General features: G+C 39.4%; 1 protein-coding gene across 1 annotated transcript; it reads left to right on the top strand.

The window, feature by feature from the left end:
• Nucleotides 1-242: 242 nt before the first annotated feature.
• aifm1 (apoptosis inducing factor mitochondrion associated 1) lies at nucleotides 243-18,477 on the top strand. Its single transcript, XM_084730917.1, has 21 exons — nucleotides 243-530; nucleotides 2,008-2,138; nucleotides 2,312-2,429; nucleotides 3,107-3,238; nucleotides 4,670-4,747; nucleotides 4,946-5,023; nucleotides 6,519-6,596; nucleotides 6,705-6,779; nucleotides 7,193-7,314; nucleotides 7,444-7,574; nucleotides 8,553-8,643; nucleotides 8,840-8,924; nucleotides 9,012-9,088; nucleotides 10,089-10,197; nucleotides 10,295-10,402; nucleotides 10,499-10,587; nucleotides 10,671-10,811; nucleotides 12,502-12,644; nucleotides 16,408-16,532; nucleotides 17,757-17,947; nucleotides 18,051-18,477. Exons 1-21 carry the CDS (start codon nucleotides 443-445, stop codon nucleotides 18,120-18,122), a joined length of 2,262 nt encoding a protein of 753 aa, XP_084587043.1. The 5' UTR covers nucleotides 243-442; the 3' UTR covers nucleotides 18,123-18,477.
• Nucleotides 18,478-18,867: the final 390 nt, after the last annotated feature.

Raw genomic sequence — 18,867 nt, 5'->3', positions numbered from 1 at the left:
GTCACTTGAAACCCAAACCATGACCTTTCCCTAACACAAACCAAGTGTTTCCGGTCTCAACACCTAACAAGATTTTAACAACAGCGTTGTCACAATATAACAGTGATATATTTGTAAAACGGACAAAATTAATACGCAACACGTATGAATCTCGCGAGAGTTATGCAAATCTGAGGTTCCCTTCTGGACATGACCAATTTGACGTTACGCTACGTACAGACGCCATATAGTTTCCTAGACGTGACCAATCTCAATTGTTCAGAGAGTCTTTACAATTACCCATGATTCCTCTGAAACGTATGACCTGTCTCTGGCCTTGGCGTGTAGCGCGGTGCAGCTAGTTGTCAGTGTGAGCTGGCTGTAGGACTTGTTAAGCGTTAACTTAACTTAACCGACAAGCCGGCTCGTAAACTGGGAACCGTTACCGCGGAGCTGAGCCACCATGCTGAAATGTAGGACTGTATGGAAAAAGCTTGCTCCTCTTGCTAGAGCTTCATCCACTGTGTGCCGGCAGAATGTGAGGAGAACAGGTGAGTAAATAGTTACAGCAACTTGCTGTCTGCTGGTTAGCTGGCCTTAATGCAAACACACATTTCTAGAAGCGTGATAGCACACAGTGTCGACAGTCTGCCAAACAAGAGAGAATAACTTCTTCTAGCTTAGTTTGAGTATTCTGACCTTCGTTTGGCTGTTAGAAAGCTAACTGAGCTAATTATAAAATGGCAACATGCAGAAGTGGATGTCATTGTTAACCCATATTGCACTTCACTGGTTGCAGGTCCTGCCTGCAGCCTATCAGAAAGCAGCATTGGTGAATAAAGATAAAGTCACTGTCCCATTTTTTTGACATGGTTATACCACGTTCTGTAACCATGCTTACATAGGCCCGCTTTTTTTTTCCTCATGGGGTGTTTCAGCCCTCTGTGACCCTCAATGGATAAATAAAGCACCACAGGTACAGCAGAGTCATTCTGCACAAATAGTACACGGTATGTCCATAGGTTGGTTCAATGTACAGTGATGAATAAAGGAGGCAGTGAGGGTTTATTAGAGGAAAGTGATTCACGAGAGAGGTTAATCACAATGAGGATTCAAGCCTCTAAACCCAACCCAAACTGTGTGTATGTCTGTGTGCTTTCTTTGATTAACCCAGTTAACAAGCACAAGGATTCCTGTGCACCAAAGTGTGACAGTCTTCTCATTTTAGGGAATGTCAACAGTCAAGTCAAAGCTCATGCTGAAATATAGAGATGTAATATTACTGTGCATTGGAACTTGAAACTAACTTGTTTGTCGCACCTGTCCCAAATTTTACTTTCAGCTGGCCCAGACTTAATAACCATCATCACAAATTGAAGTGGTAATTTTCATAACACAAGTTTGATAACTTTGTTGTAGTAAGTCACATCACTTCGTGGACTCGCTCTGATCTGCCATGGAAATTCTGCTAGTTGTTCCCTGAACTTATATATAAATAAAATTGACCCCAGATGTGTGGCCACAATGAGATTTCATTATTGTTCACTGATTGAGTTACTGTTTCTTGTTTATTTGTAACTGTTCGATCCATAAATAGATCACTGCAAATTACAGTGCAAATGCAAACCTGTTTTTGATTGGTATGTGGTGATGGAAATTGTCCCAGGTGGTTAATGCTAATGTAGCAGTCACCTCAGCAGTCAGGCTTGTTATGTCACTCCTGCCCTATTGTTGGAGGTTTCCAGATGTTATTGACTGACCAATGGTGAACAATAAATATATATTTTAATAATGTGGTATTGTCAGTCGGAAAGCTGTAACCTGATCAATATAAGCAAAAACAAAGATTGGACAACATATTCAGGCATGAAGCATCAGTTTTAGTGTTTTCTCACCATAGTTCACCATACAGAAAAAAAGATACATCATTTGTGAAACATGACACATTTCATCTATAAGCCTTAATCTACAGGTTCACTATTAATCATGTGTCATCTAACATTTTGTTTTGTGTTTTATTGTTTTCAGCGTTAACTAATGGCAGAATACCAGCACGCGTGCCGGCTGCCCACATGTCCACCGGGCCGACAGGGGGAGGTCGGGAAAACCAGCTGTATGTCCTTCTGGTTGGAGCAGCCTGCCTCGGTGGTGGAATATATGTGAGTCTGTCATAGCATGCAGTACATTCATTGACAATCATAACTGATCAGCTGGAAATAAGGAATGTTTGTGGTGTTTAGTACATCACTTTGAATATTCATGCATGGGATCTTTCACAGAGTAATAGTTGGACTGGTTGAGAGTTTATATTGAGCTTTGTTTGTTTTCACAGGCATATCGCACAGTCAGGGGAGACAAACTAAGATACCAGGACCGTATTGATGAAATTGCATCCAGACCACATAAAGCCGCCAAAGAACCAGTCACACCCATCCAGTCAGAGCCTCTGGGTAAAGAATTTTTATCAGATGAATTTAGTGATATAGTGAAATAAAATGATAATAAAATCCACAAACAAATGTGAAGATATTTCCATCAGAGCCACAACATTCCTATATCGTACTTTTTCAGTCATGATGAATTAAGAATTTCAATGTTTGGATCATTTTCTCTTATTCTTTTAGCGGGAGAAGTCCTTAAGACAGAGGGGGAGGAATTTCTCTCCCATTTCTGAATAGATGTTTATCTTAACATTTATAGCTCAAACTCCACTTCTGTTAATAACTAATTAGGCAGTAAAATTTAACCATGATGTTTTTATAACAGTGAACAAAGAACTTGTGTATAAGCTATGAACAACTTCAGAACCTTGTCGTTGTAGTGTTTACTGTGTCACTCGTTGGACTGATAGATTTTTGCTTTTGCATAGTTAAAGGTTATTTGGTGAGAGTTGGCTTAGAGTCAGCTGACTCTGCAGTGCATGATTTAACTTCCTCTTTATTGCCTTTGAGACCACAAAACAACATTAAAACTGCATTTAAATTAGCACTGACTTGATTTAAAAGGCCGACTTTTAATCTTGTTTTTTTCTGATTAATAAAAAATCTGAATGTCATCTAACACCTCACATAATGTTGGTCTAAGTTAATGATTTCATTGCTAATATTTGATTTGATTTCTCTCTCAGCCGTCTCTGAGCCACAACCTCAGGCAGCAGCAGAACCAGAACCTGAAGCAGCACCTTCACCAGAGGAGCCGAGCACTGTGGCCCCTGAGGCTGAAGCAGTGGCCCCCAGTGAAACAACTGAACTGCCTCCAGGTTGTTTGCATACTTTCCTCTACCCCTACATGCATGTGTAACATATGCCTCCTGTATAAACAGTATGTTTGAACCAAAGAACAATACAAGCACACTATATGCGGAGTCATGTAAACTACAGTATTGAACTTTGTCCACATGCTTTTACTATGAAGTTAAAATGGCGACACCAAGTGGTGAAGTCAGGCTAGTGTGAAAAAGCAGGCTGTAAAACACACCTGTCTTCTCACTCCTCTTTACAACCTGCTAATAATTGTCCCATATCTTTAAAACATTAAAAATACAAAATTGTGGTGATGACATCTTTTATACATGAGGCCCCCCGGATATTTTAAATGTGTATTGTCTTGTCTGTCTGAGTACTTTACATATCCAGAATCCTATATTCTGTCCTGTGACTTTGCCGTCTTGTTGCATGTGTTTATTTTTCCTATATTTAGTGATGCATGTGTCACACTCAGTCTGTTACGTTGGGTTTCATTTAAGTTGTCCTCTAACCTTGTGAATTAACCCTTTACAGTTTCAGTACAACTTTGGACACTCACAGACTCACCTCCCTTCTGAATCTAAACTGTAAATGTATCTGAGTTCTGAGTGTTTTCTACAAATATGTTGTCTCCTCCCGCTCTGCTTTGTTGTCATATTTGTGATACAAAATGGAACCCCTCCTGTCGTAAATCTTCTGTGGATGTGTTATATTTTCTGAAACTTTGTCCAGGGATAATACTCAAAAGGTTGTGGGGTTTTTTTTTTACTGTTAACTGTAATGTGATAATATTGTTCACAATTGGAAGCTGCCCTTTGAAGTGGATTTTTACCTCCTGACTTCTCAAGCTGTGTCTAAGATCTGGTTTAAACAGGAAGTCTTAAAACAGTAATGTGACACTAGATGACACTAAATAGTACTAAAAGTGGTTCCTTGGCTTCTAATGTCGGAGAACTGTTTTTGGTGCTATATAGCAGCTTCAACTAAACGGTACTTAACAAAACCCAACAGTTGTTCTTTGGCTTGTAATCATAGGGGAACCTCTTTTGTTGCTACATATATACTATTTATATCTTCTACCGCCATCATGACCAAAACTTCATGTCCTCCCACCCCATAATTGTTATCAATCATTAACAATAATTGGGGAATCAACAGATTAAAAAAACTGATTCAGGCTGAAGCTTTAGTGAAATACAAGTTAGCATGATAGCATCAGCAACCCGCTGAAGAAGACCTGCTGAAAAAACACCTTTTTATTGTCTGAAGTTCACTACAAACTGGGCAGCTTCCAGCTTTTATTGTGTGAGGTAGTGTGCATGCTCTATAAAATGTTCTCAGGGTAAATCTGAAGAAATGCATGGATCCTGATGTTCTTCCCCTTCAATAACCTTGTAAAGAATTGAATCCCATACTTAACCCGTACTATGGATTACCCTCAGCAGCAGATGAACCAGTGGTAGAAGTACCTCCACCTCCAGAAGAGGCAGCAGAACCACCTGCTGCACCTGTAGTTGAGGAGGGTAAGACTTTAGAGGAAAGGATACTCTGATCTAACAAATTTACTAATTCTATTGGAAATATTGGACTGTTCCATCTGACCTGAGCTTGTGGAGTAGATACTCTACAGCTCAATTAAAGATGGATTTTACATATTAGCTGGAGTGCACATTAGATTTTAGAAATGAATCTTAACCCACACTATGGATTACCTTCAACAGCAGATGAGCCAGTTGTAGAAGCACCTCCACCTCCAGAAGAGGCAGCAGAACCACCTGCTGCACCTGTAGTTGAGGAGGGTAAGATCTGAGAGGAAATGACACTCTGATCAAATTAATGCCCTCATTCTATTCAATTAAATATAAAATATTGGACTTCTCCATCTGACGTGAGTCTGTGGAGTAGATAACTCATTTATTAGCTGTAGTGCACATTAGATTTTATTGTGTAACTTTGCAACTGTACTGCAGTACCAGAACCACCACCCCCCTCTGAGCCGTCCCCTGCTGAGCTTACAGAACCACCTGCTGCACCTGTAGCTGAGGAGGGTAAGATTTGAGAGGAAAGGATCCTTTGATCTTCAACCCTAATTTCAAAAATGGTTGGAAATTGTGTGAAACCTAAATTAAAATGGAATGCAATGACATGCAAAAACTTTTCAACCTATATTCAGTTGAATACGTACAAGGACAAGATATTTAATGTTCAAACAGATTTTTTTTTTGTGTGTGTATTTGTAAATGTAGACTCATTCTGATGCCTGCAGTATGTTCTAAAATGGTTGGGACAGGAGCATGTTTACTACTGTGTTACATCAGCTTTTATTTCAACACAGTAAGCCTCTGGGAACTGATGACACTAATTGTTGAAGTTTTTAAAGTGAAATTCTACCTGTTCTTGCTTGAGATGCGACTTAAGGTGCTCGGCAGTCCGAGGTCTCTGTTGCTGTATTTTGCACTTCATAAATGTACCACACATTTTCAATGGGAGACAGGTGTGGACTGCAGGCAGGCCAGTCAGGTACATGAATGCTTTTACTACGAGGCCACACTGTTGTAACATGCAGAATGTGTCTTGTCTTGCTGAAACAAGCAGGGACGTCTCTGAAACCGAAGTCTGGATGGCTTGATTCCATGGGCACTAACAGACCCTCAGACCATCACAGATGCTGTCTGTCGGTAACAATCTGGATAGTCCTTTTCCTCTTTAGCCCAAAGGACATGATGTCCGTGATGTCCAAAAATAAAAATGTAGACATTCAGTTTTGGTTTTTGGCCTTGCCCCTTACATGCAGAGATTTCTCCATATTCTCCTGATCTTTTGACGATACTATGAATGGTAAAACCTGAAACTGTTGTACTATTTGCCGTACTATTTTTCTTAAAGTGATGAACCTCACCTTATTAATACCTGACTGTTGGAGCCTGTCGAGGATGCCCCTTTCATACACAGTCATGATAAAATCACCCATTACCAATTTACCTGTTAACCTTGTTGTTCCAAACAAGTGTTTCTTGGGCATTTTACAACTTTCAGTCTTTTGTTCTGTCCCAAGTTTTTTTGAAACACTTTGCAGACATCAAATTCAGAATGAGTGTATATTTACACAGAAACACAAAGTTTTTTGGTTTGAGCATTAAGTATCAACTGTCACTACATCCTGTTTTTATTTACATTTCACACAGCCTCCCGACTTTATTGGAATTAGAGTTGTACAGCTCAGTTGAAGATGGATTTCACATATTAGCTGTAGTGCACATTAGAGGTTATTATTATGTAACTTTGCCACTATACTACCAGAACCATCACCCCCCTCTGAGCCGTCCCCAGCTGAGCTTACAGAGCCGGCCCCTGCACCTGTTGTGGAGAGTGGTAAGCGCTCAGTCAGACCTGTGCATGGAACCAGTGATGAACATTTATCACGTCTGAGGGTGTCTTTATTTTGTCTTAACTGGTTTAATGCTCCGGTTATACTAACAGAACCCACAGCAGCACCAGCAGCAGAAAGCCCCGCAGCAGACCCTGAGCCTCAGCCTGAAGTTGTGGCAGAGAGTGGTAAGACCTCCAGCCTCGGTTGGAGCGGGGAAGTGGGAAAACACAACCCTGATACTTTCCCCCCTCATTTTGATAATGTTAAGGTTAATTTCAACACCTTTTTCTATTTATGATTTTTAACATGTTTTCCTCATTACAGCTTTCCTCCCTCCCTGTTCACGTCTTTTTCACATTGTGTCGGTTTCTATAATGATAATGGTTAATCTCACTCACATGGAAATTTTAATTACTTTTTCCATTTACTCCTTTCAGGTGTATTTATGTAAGTGATGGGTACTGATGAGTGTTCAGTATCATGCACTAACTGTGTCTCTTTGCTGCTTTTGCTTTTTGCATTTCTTTCTCTTGCTTTCTCTCTCTTTCACTCTTGTCTCTCTCTCGTGCTTGCTGTTGCTCTCTCATTCAAACTCCAGCAGCAGACACCGTACCTGCCGCTCCCAAGATCCCACCACATGCCCCCTACCTCCTTATTGGTGGAGGGACCGCCTCTTTTGCTGCTGCCAGGTCTATTCGAGCCAGAGACCCCGGTGCCAGGGTCAGTCGGGCCTCTGTTTCCACAATAAAAGCCAAGCTTAGAATTCTCATTAAAATGTGTGTGTTTTTCCTCATGTATTTTATCTCTTAACTACCTATGTTGATGGCTTTTTAAATTTTTTGCTCCCAGGTATTGATAGTGACTGATGAGCCAGACCTTCCATACATGAGACCACCTCTTTCTAAGGAACTGTGGTTCTCTGATGACCCCAGTGTGACAGAAACACTGCGATTCAAACAGTGGAATGGAAAGGAAAGAAGGTATGTTTAGGTTTCTTGTATTGTGGTTTTGGTTATTTCAGCTTTATTGTAGAGCCTGGTCGAAAAACCTTAAAAGTGGTTAAAAGGTTTGATAAAGAAATATAACAGAGGCAGGATGTTTACAGTTTGTTGTTAAACTCATTGTCCAAAATGATATCAGGGTAATGAAATGGTAAACTGTCAGCAGTATTTTTAATTATTATAAATAACTATGAATTAAAAAAAAACACAAATTGAGCAAAATATATTAAATCTGAATTAACAAACTATTGGGCTAGTCTGACTCACTGGATTAGACTGCAGGTATAAGCCTGCCATTGGCCGGATGTTTCACCATACACCATATCTGCTATCTGCATCTTCAAAGTCCTATGTTGCTGCATCATGGGCTTAATGCCACCCAACACTAGTGGGACTGGTTTAGAGAAATACTAACAAGCCAGAACGTTTTTTTTTTCCCCAGTAACAGAATGAGATGTGAAACTAATACTGGGCTGATAATACCAGTTAAAAGCGCCTGCCCTTTTCCAAACAGTGTCCAAGGATGACTTATCAGATAGTTCTGTGTAACAAACCATCTGGCATGTCGGTTTCCTTTTTTGTATTCAGGTGGACGTAACTGTTCATGTTAAATATTAAGACTCACTTCACTCTGTTGCTGCTGACTTCCCCTTTCTACAGTACTGACAAGAAACCACTGTTGCCAAGTTTTGTTTTGCATCATTTCCTGTGGTACAAACGATTTTTTTTTCTTCAGAAAAGACCCGTTGGACACAGCATTTTATTCTTACAATGTGGTATTACCATATTAATAACTGAAATTGATAGTGATACTTTTGTCAGGTTAATGAATGATCTTTTGCCTGATAAGTGGTGAAAATTCAGCAGACTATGTATAAACATTATAAGAAGCTTTTCCCTTTCTTTTAATTAGAAAAATGTGCAATAATTTGAATACCTTTTTGTATCATTTGGCAGTATCTACTTCCAGCCAGCATCATTCTACATTACTCCAGAAGAATTGAATAGTGCAGAAAATGGAGGAGTGGCTGTTCTCACCAGCAAAAAGGTTAGTTTGTAATTATTGTGTAACAGTCAGACACTACAGTGTGCTGACTGATGTAGTTATAAACAGTATACAATGGTTGTTGGATAAATCATTCATACCAGAAGTGAAGGTGTAAATGTACTTTTTGACAATATTGATTTCTGACAACAAATGCGTTTTTTTTGTTGTTGTTGTTGTTTTTTTAAATTAATTTTAGGTGGTTCACATGGATGTGAGAGGAAACAAAGTCAAACTAGACGATGATACTGAGATTTCATATGACAAGTGTTTGATTGCGACAGGTACACCAAGTTAAAAAAAACCCAATACATTTACTACTGCATGTGGCTTAAACTTGGTGAAACCTAATTTAAATCATTTTCATTCAGGCGGAGTGCCAAGAAATCTGCAGGTCATTGAAAGAGCCGGAGAGGAGGTGATGAAGAGGACAACTTTGTTCCGCAAGGTCAGTGTTTAGCCACAAGAGGGCGATAACTTTGTTTACATTGTCTCTCACGATCGCTCGCCTCAGACACATTTCTTGAAACCTTCCATCCTTTTCATAAAACTGTAAAAATCAAATCTTCTAACTACATTCACAAAACCTCTGACTCTTCTGTCAAAATCAAACAATCCTTTCAGATGATACACACAGCCAGTCAGTATAAAACTACTGAGCAGTCATTACATACTACATCAAACAATGGAAAATACAGTGTTCAGGGCATGTAGGAAAAAAAAAACAAAATTTTTATTGTGTGTAACAGAAATGCATCACATCTTTGTGCTGGGTCAGGCCACAGGATTTTGTCTATATCATAGACAATAAAGGGAAAACCCTCTGGAGTGCCAGATCCAGCCTTGATAAGACTCCATGCCTTTAACTGCAGGCCAGATCCATTGACTGAGATTTTCCTGGGTAGCGATGTGACTGAAACCCGGTATTAAAAGAGCCCCAAGGCTAAATTATTAGACTGAAGTGTAGATAAGCTGCGATATTATCGGTACTTTGGAAGGTTTTGGTGCCATTCATTGTAACGCTGCTGCAGCAGTCTCTCCCCTCTCTCTCACACACTCACACACACACACACACACACACACACACACACACACACACGGGGCGAAGTCGGCAAATGGGTGTAGACAGTGAAGTGAAACAGGTGAAGTGACTTACTGTACTGTACTTACATGTTACTGTACATGAGTGCAATAAAACTTCAACTTCAGGCAAAACATTATCAGTCCACGGTTTCAACAAACACTTAGACATATGGAGGCCTTATTTCAGTCTGCTCTGTCTGCCGTCTCTCATCCATCTTCTATGTGTTACACAAGCACAGTGCACTAGCTCTGATAGCGAATTGTTACAAACAAGCTAAAAAAAAAAGCTGTCTGTATTCTGTCTAGTTTTATTAGTATGACTACAAAAAGAAGAGTAAATGAGATACGCATTTTTTTCTTCACAGATTGAGGACTTCAAATCATTGGATAAGGTCTCCAGAAACATAAACTCTGTCACAATCATCGGTGGTGGCTTCTTGGGCAGCGAGCTGGCCTGTGCCCTCGGCAGGAGATGTGAGACCACTAATACTGATGTTTAACAGGATAAATTTGTTTTGAATTTAATCTGTAGTTGGATCATACATCCTCTCTCTCTCTCTCTTCTCTTCAGCAAATGAGTCTGGCCTGGAGGTGATACAGATGTACCCTGAGAAGGGCAACATGGGGAAAGTGTTGCCTGAGTATCTAAGCAACTGGACAACGAAGAAAGTCAAGAAAGGTTAATGTCCATTTCACTCCAGCATGTCAAAACTATGATTGTTTTGTATCTTGTCATTTTTTTCTTTTATTAAATATTCTCCCTTTGGTTTTCTAGAGGGTGTGAAAATAATCTCAGAAGCTTTGGTGAAATCTGTCACCTACAAAGGCGATAAGTTAGAAATCCAGCTGAAGGATGGTCGATTGGTAGGTCCAGCTTTTTGCACGAGCTCAGTGTAATTCAGGAATTGACTTATTAGTTACTGATTATCTTGTGCTTTGCTTTGTAGGTGAAAACTGATCACATAGTTGCAGCTGTTGGCCTGGAGCCCAATGTTGACCTCGCTAAGTCAGCAGGTCTGGAGGTGGACTCTGACTTTGGTGGCTATCGGGTCAATGCAGAGCTGCAAGCTAGATCCAATATTTGGGTGGTAAGTTAATATTTTATAAGGTGGTTTAAGTTTTCTAATGACAAGTTACAACAAGCTCATAAGGACCTGTATAGAAAAGAGTCAGTTAGTTAAAAAGTTCTCCTTTCACAAGTATTGTAACAGTTGTAGATCCATTTACACAGCCTGTTCAAAGTGGGACTACTGCGACTTTATTTGCTGCCTGTATAAAAGTTACAGAGACAGAGGGGGGGCGGGGCATTTTTGTCTGACCTGCCAGCAGAGGTAGTAACAGAGCTGAATCAACATCTGTATAACAGGGAGAACCAGCAGGACGGGATATGATGCTGTGGAGTTACATGTTCACTACTTTTTGTGATGTGTTTTTTAAATTATGTATTATACCACGTTTGTCAGCTGTGTCGAAGCAGAGAAAGAGAAGCGTGGACCCTTTATCAAGTGCTGGCACAGCGCTGTTTGCACTACACATACAGACAGAGCAGAGATATCCCTCCCTGCAGATCATCGCACAAGGCAGTCTTTTTAACTTAATTGTTGTTGCGGATGAAACTGGGACTGGGCAATTTATTAATATTATAATGTGATATGAGACTAGATATCGTCTCAGATTTTGGATATCGTGATATGATTTAAGTGTTGTTTTATATTACTGATAATTATTTATCAAAAATCTCATTGCGTTGAGAAAATACCAATAGTCGGCCCCACAGTATTGATAATCAAGGTTTTGGCCTCTGCCACTATTTGAGAATGCATGGTATGTTACTGTATTTTAGAGAAAATGTGTATATCAAGATATATATTGTATCGAGGAATAGCCTAAAAATATAATTATTTATGAGCTGTATTGCCTAGCCCTAAAAATAGCAGCGTCTCATTTATCAAGGAACACATAAAAAGCTTTATGTTATAAATTCATGATGTTGTCAGCTCTACGATTAGAAAGGGGCGGAGGACCAGAGTAATTTGTTGATGAGCACAGTTGTCTCTTTTTGATTCCGACTTGCTGTTTAAAATCATATACTGGGGTGGCTTCACAGCTGCATTGTTTGGATTAGTGTGAAAAATACATAAATAAAACAAAGTGAGCTTTCATTGCATCAGTATTGCACAATCTGACTCAGCAGCAGTACAGGTACTGTGTTCAACCTAAAAATAGTTACTGATTTTGACTGACTTTGTAAATTAAGTAGCATGTATGCTTAATTTAGTTGTACTGACCACTAGTTGTTGTTTATGTTAAATCCCATGTTCCAATTTAAGACCAAACAGTTTTAAAAAACAGTGGCTCTATACTTCAGAGCCACTGCAGGTGTGTGTGGATGAATAGGGGAAGAATATGAAGTGAAAGTAAGCAGAATGAATTTGATCTGTGTAGTGAAAATAAGAAAACAAGAGTTTGGTGATACTATTGTCCTGACTTGTATATTGATTTAAAAATTAACTTGGTTAGGGGCCATGAACTTTTTTTCTGACGTGGAGCGTGCCAGAAAAAGTTTGTCACTGACTTAGTAAATCAAGTGAGCCACAAACAAGGTTTTATAAATATATGCCTTTGACCTTTTCAACCTTATCTTGTCTCCTAGTGCCCCCCTCAGTCCAACTTAGGTCATGGTCCAAAAACAGTGCACCTTTGTATATATGTAACGTAACTATATTATAGTTCGAAACTCTCATCTACATATCTTCCATCTCTTTTGTGTGCATTTAGGCAGGAGATGCTTCATGTTTCTATGACATCAGATTGGGCCGCAGACGAGTGGAGCACCACGATCATGCCGTCGTGAGTGGACGACTAGCAGGAGAGAACATGACAGGAGCCAACAAACCTTACTGGCATCAGTCCATGTTCTGGTGGGTAATGCAGTACTTCCTACAGTATTTCCTGCTAGTGATGCTAACTCAAGGCTTTCATGGGTCACAAATTCAAACCGTTTTGCAAATGAGCGCTGTGGCTGCAAGCTATGAAATCAGCATGAAGTAGAAATGAAGGGAAATATTTGAGAAAGTGAGATCCAGTCTGAATTGCTGATTGCATGGTTCCACGTTCATTACGCGGGCACTGGGGCAGCATGTACAATTCTGCAAATGACTCAGATTTAATCCTTTTAGAAGTCAGATGAACATGCATGATTGCTTTGAAGTCCTGAATACCATTAAGCTCTGAAATATTTAAAATGCCTTTAGAGGACATTAGAATTGGAGTCTCCAGCAGAGGGCTGCGTCACTTGGTGAGACATTTTTAAGCCCATCATATATTTACTAACTCTGTTAAAAACATTACTGATATGATGACGAGGGGACCAAATATTCAGGGAGTTACCAAAAATTGAACCACAGTGCTTAGTGTGGCCCCGACTACACTGAGGAATGCTATGACTGAATGCTTTTAGCAGCTGGGGAAATACGACACACTGCTGACAACATGGGTTCACTGCAGTCCCAAAAAAAACCCAAACTAGGGCCATGAGTCAAACTATCATGGTTTATGCACCAGAGGATGTAGTCAGATGATATGTTGATATTACTATGAATTAGGCCTGTCATAATATCAGATTGTCACTACACTGGCCAAAAGAATTCATGATAACAAATAGGACTGAAAGCCCCCTGAAAGTCCCTCAATCATCGGTCAACTGAGATTCTTTAGTTAGTGTGGATTACAATAACAGGATAAAACAGATAGAAGCTTACACAAATTCACTGGGATAACATTTAATAAGAAATTATAAACAAGGGGAATCATGAATACATTTTATATTAGCTGGCGAACATATAAAAAATCCTTGTGACAGCATGCACTGGTGCGTTCAGAGAAGGAGACACCAAGTTGGAGTTGCTGGTAAAGTTTCAGCTTGTTTTTTAGCTGCGTCACTGTACACAGAGCAATGCAACAGCATGACAGGCTGTGGACTTTACAAACCAGTCTCAAAATCACCACAAATCACAAAACTAACTGTGATGGAAGTGGAGAAGAGGAGGACGGGTATCATGCTGTCAGCAGCCCGGCAGGAGAGACGCTCCACAGTGAGATTTTATACCTGAACTATGAGCAAGAGAACAGACACTTTTGCTGTCTGTGACTGTGTGGAAATCTGATGTTTCCACACCACAGATGAGGAGGAAATATATGTGAGTATTAAATTGTAAAACATACTCATGTATACTTATATTAGAGTTAAGTGTGGCACTGAAGTGTAGAAAAAAAGAAATTAATCATCAAAGTTTTGTGTTGGACAGTCAAATCTGATTTGACTGGCAAAAAGTCCATACAGCCCTAATATTGATATTAGTGCAATATCTGTAGAAAAGTTAAAAAACAAAAAAGAAAACATGGTATCAGTCAAATCCATCTTTAACTTTGTTTATTGTGCATTTTGTCTCTTTTTCTGGAAAAGAATTACACTCAAAATAGTGTAAAAAAAAGTTTACAAAAGTGTGTAGAAAGTGCAGTTACACTTAATGAACAGTGAAAAGTGCGAACAGAAAGAGACAGAAATTATGTAAAAGCACACAGTATGTTTAAGAGGGTTTGGATTATTTACATGATATTATCATGTGCATTACTAACATGATATCATTATCTTTTTTTTAATGTCACTGCTATCATAAATGTTGGTGTATCCTGACTTCCCAATAATGCAGTGCAGCGTGTCTGCAGAACTAGTCTGCTGGTGTTCTGACAGCTAAAGACAGCACAGGACACACAACACTGCATCATTATTCTGTTGTAGGGGTTGGCAATACTGCAAAATTTGGTTTCGATCTGATACCAATTAATACAAGGCCAGAATCACCTATACCAATATCAGTACTTCATATTATTAAAAATGGCTTTTGTACTTTCATGTAGGGGAGAGCAGTGTGTCATTATTCATAAGATGAAATAATCATCAGTAGATTAAATCTCGCTAAATACAGGAATCCAATACCTTTTACAGTTACACTAAACATTATGATTCAGCCATTTTTCACATTTCAGGTTTGAGTTGTTTTTTTCCCCATTGTGCTGAATATATTATTTGAATGTCTGAATATAGGCTGTGTTTAACTGATCTGCTTAAGTAACAACTATTGATGAGTAGTTTAAAAGTTTAACATTAACCAGTGCTGAAGATCGGAGTTGACTAAAATATTAATTTCACTGCTATATCCTTTGCCTGATACTCTCTGAAAAGACTCTGCCTGTCACCTGTCACAGTGTCGGGGGCGTGGATGCTGAGGCATTTCCCTCCTCCTCCTTCTCCCTTCTTGTCTCTATTTTGTGGCGTTTTGTTATGCGCTTGAACAAATTTGCAGCAAACAGCCTTCCTACCACACATGTTTTCAATCAAGGCTGTGAACTAGCTCCAAACAAAGCATATCTTTTGTTCAGCTATCACTATGTGTTGGATTAAACTAGTCGGGGTGCATGACTCGTGTTGTTTGAGTGAACAGAACAAGATGTGTAATAATGAGCGTTGTTTGCACAGACATTTCTGCTTTTTGATGAAATGGTACAATGTGGAGAAATCGAAACTGATCCCTTTTTGGTATCAATCCTGTTAATGGTAGAAATGATTGGTACAACATTTTGGCATCAATCTGCCTTCTCTTAGTCAGCAGCAGTGGTCAGTATGGAAATTTAAATGTCATAAAGTCCATTTTTTAACATATTTCATACAAGGACCTATTGTTCCATATTCCATATTTACTCCTCATTGAAAACTCAAAGGCCTTTTTGGTCATATAATGCATTTAAAACATGAATATGTGTTTTTTTTTTTTTTTTTTTTTTTTGGTAAATCATTTCAAGAACAATTCAAATGGTAAAATACAATAATAATAAAACTGAGTTTCTGTCACTGCTGGTGTCTAAAAGCCTCTTTATGAACAGAGTTGAACAATAATGTTGGCATAGTAACACTGTAAAAGTGTAAGCGGATGAATCACAGGTCTGATGCTTCTCAATGATGCCACATTAAGTGTACAGGCTCTCTTGGCTGAATGACCACAGCAGGTAATTTGTCAGGGTCAGTTGGCGGTGACATCACTTCAGGTCCTCAGCCAGCTTGAAACTCATCAGGTGGCGGTCGGGGTTGTTGCTGAAGTTCACAGCTAAATTTTTAACAAATGCCCTCACAGCCCTGCTTTGTTTGTGTGTGTGTGTGTGTGTGTGTGTGTGTGTCTGTGTCTAGGAGAGGAGCTGTGTGAGGCGTGCTTTGGAAGCTGTTTTGACAGTTAGGTTTTAAAAAATAGAAGTTGCTGTACTTCACATTGGTGGATGAACTTCAGCAAAACTATTTTGAACAGGCATTTGCAGAAGATTTTGTTTTTGCTTAGAAAAATGCAGTTGATGCAACCTGGCACAAAATGTCAGTATGTCTAGCAACAGTGTCGATAAAACATTGGCTTAAGTCTACAAATAATATCATTAGGGTGTTGTGGGGGGGGGGGGGGGGGGCACAAACTAAATGTTTTTGTTTAAAATGTTTTTTTTTTTTTTAAGTTTCATGTAGCACTGAAAGGTCTCACCATAGTGCATGAAATGGGGAAAAAATGAAGAGAGAATTATTTTTGTTCTGGGAGCTTTGAATCATATTGTTCCTTCAACACAATCTCATGTGGTTTCTCACAGGAGTGACCTGGGACCAGATGTAGGCTACGAGGCAATTGGGATTGTTGACAGCAGCCTACCAACAGTAGGAGTGTTTGCCAAAGCCACTGCCAAGGATACACCTAAAGCTGCTACAGAGAAGTCAGGTAGGAGCATTCACTATATAGTTACAGGTTCTGTATGTAACTTTCAGAAAACCCTTGTCATTTATGGCAGTGGTGGCCGTTAAGTGAGCGTCATCTTGGGCTTTAGCCAAAAAACTGATGTGACAAAAGACTGAAAGCTGACACTTAATGCTGGAAATATATTAGTCATATGCAGACTAAGGTTACTTTCTGTAATGTTCCTGTATTTTATTTGAGTCACTGGCACCATGATACTAACTAGCTTCCTGTTTGCAAATCACCCCATCAGCCACCACCAGACCCACACTGTAGCTAAGCCACAGCCAGTCGTCCAACCACAACTTAGTTTAGGTTACAGTTAGCCAGTTGGCTGCACCTGCCTTGCATCACTCTTGGCTAATAAAAAGCAGTTGTTAGTTTTACACCATTGCTTTGTCCCATTATCGGCTATTCTCGGCTAAAATCAACATTGTTTGTCTTAATTGATAAGTTGCTATTGTGGATCACATTTGCTGGTGAAGTACTTTGGCAAGCTAGCCAACTAATTCCATTCAGATTGTATATTGCAAGCGATAATGTTAGCGGGAAAGCAAGTTAAGGTTAGCCAGCGATGCTGCTGCATGGATCTGCCACTCAACACCAGCCAACAAAACAACTTTCAGATGGTAAGCCGACCAGTCTACCAGCCAGATCATCCCCAGCAGTCTGCAAAAATTACCTGATGTTATCCACTAGAGGGCTAGTTATTTGCTACCTTAGCTAGGTAGCAATTCATCCATGTTAGCAAAAAAGATAACGTTAGCTAACAGCCAGTTAAAACCCAAATATCACAATATATTTCACATGTTTGGCAGTAGTGTTAGCTTTGAATCTGGACGTTGGTTTGGACTCTGTGTTGTGGTGGGTGCTGCTTGTTTGTAGACGTTAATGGACTCTATTTCTACGAGAACATTAGCTAGTTGTCCTCTTTGTTGGTGTTGTTTTGGGGGGTAGAGGATAAGGCACTTGGGAATGCAGTCCTTTACATAAAAAATCAGTCCACAGGCTGTTATGGACAACGAGAATGACGGAGGGAAGGACTTATTTTTTCAATTCCATTTCATCCAAACATCTGAGATCCAAAGTCATTAATATATGTAAATTGCTTCAGATTCTACATTTTGCGTCTTTTAAGGAAAGCAAAAATAAACAGTGAATTTGAGGACAAAGGGTCAGATTTAGTCTTACCTGTTAAATGTGTCACAGGAACTGGGATCCGCTCAGAGAGTGAAACAGAGGACACAGCCATCAGCCCAGTGGCCTCGTCAACGCCTGCCCCCGCTGTGGAGGAGCACAAAGACGATTATGGAAAAGGAGTCATCTTCTATCTGAGAGACAAAGTGGTGGTGGGCATCATCCTGTGGAACGTCTTCAACAGGATGCCCATCGCAAGGAAGGTACGCACTGTAACTTTGTTGGAAAAATGCTTTGTTTGTGTCATAAGTCTGGATTAAAAACTAGATTTGGTTATCATGAATTGTTTTTATCTGTTATTTGTAGATAATCAAGGATGGAGAGGAACACGCAGATCTGAATGAAGTGGCCAAACTGTTCAACATCCACGAGGATTAAGACTGATAAGACTGAACTCTACATTGCCACACTCTTGAAAATACAACTGATAATACAAACAAAACCAGAAAATTCATGTAAATTATGTCATGTCGCTGAAATATTTTCATATTTGGAATTTCTATCTGCTGCACCTGTTTTGTTGTTTCTTTTTTCTATTCAGGAGAAATCATCGTCTCATCTGCCACTAAACTTTATGCTCATGTTTTTTAAAGTGATGGTCAAGATGTGATTGTCTGTCTGCTTTTCCCCACCAGGCTGAAAATGCTGAGCATGTTGGATTGTTGTTTTCCTCTGTGTGATCAGAGCAGCTTGTCGTGAGAGAAGCTGCAATAAAAGCTATTTTTAAATTGGAGTGATCCCATTATTTTCAGTTTTCCCTTTTAGATATTAACACTGATGACAGATACAGTAAGTTGACCTGCACTCTGAGCTGAGATGGTTGTTAAAGTCGGTGTGGTTGAGCTCATCTCTCCTGAAGCATTTTAATTAATGTGCACACTGTAAAAAATCACACAGGAGTCCAGTGAAATCATCTCATCTTTTCTCCAAATGCAAATATACAAGTCTTTTAACTTGAAATGATGAATTGAATGAATGACAGTTCATTCAACTCATTAAATAAAGTTTGTAAAGAAACATGATCAGCATATTAGAAGACTTCTCAGCATGCAATATGTGAAAGTTAAAATCTGTGACCCTTCTGTTTTATAGTTTGAAGACATATGATGAAAACTTCTTGTGT

Source organism: Lutjanus erythropterus, chromosome 11 (assembly GCF_056507025.1).
Source record: "Lutjanus erythropterus isolate fLutEry1 chromosome 11, fLutEry1.hap2, whole genome shotgun sequence".
NCBI classification, from domain to species: domain Eukaryota; kingdom Metazoa; phylum Chordata; class Actinopteri; order Lutjaniformes; family Lutjanidae; genus Lutjanus; species Lutjanus erythropterus.
This window is presented reverse-complemented; position numbering and strand designations above follow the sequence as displayed.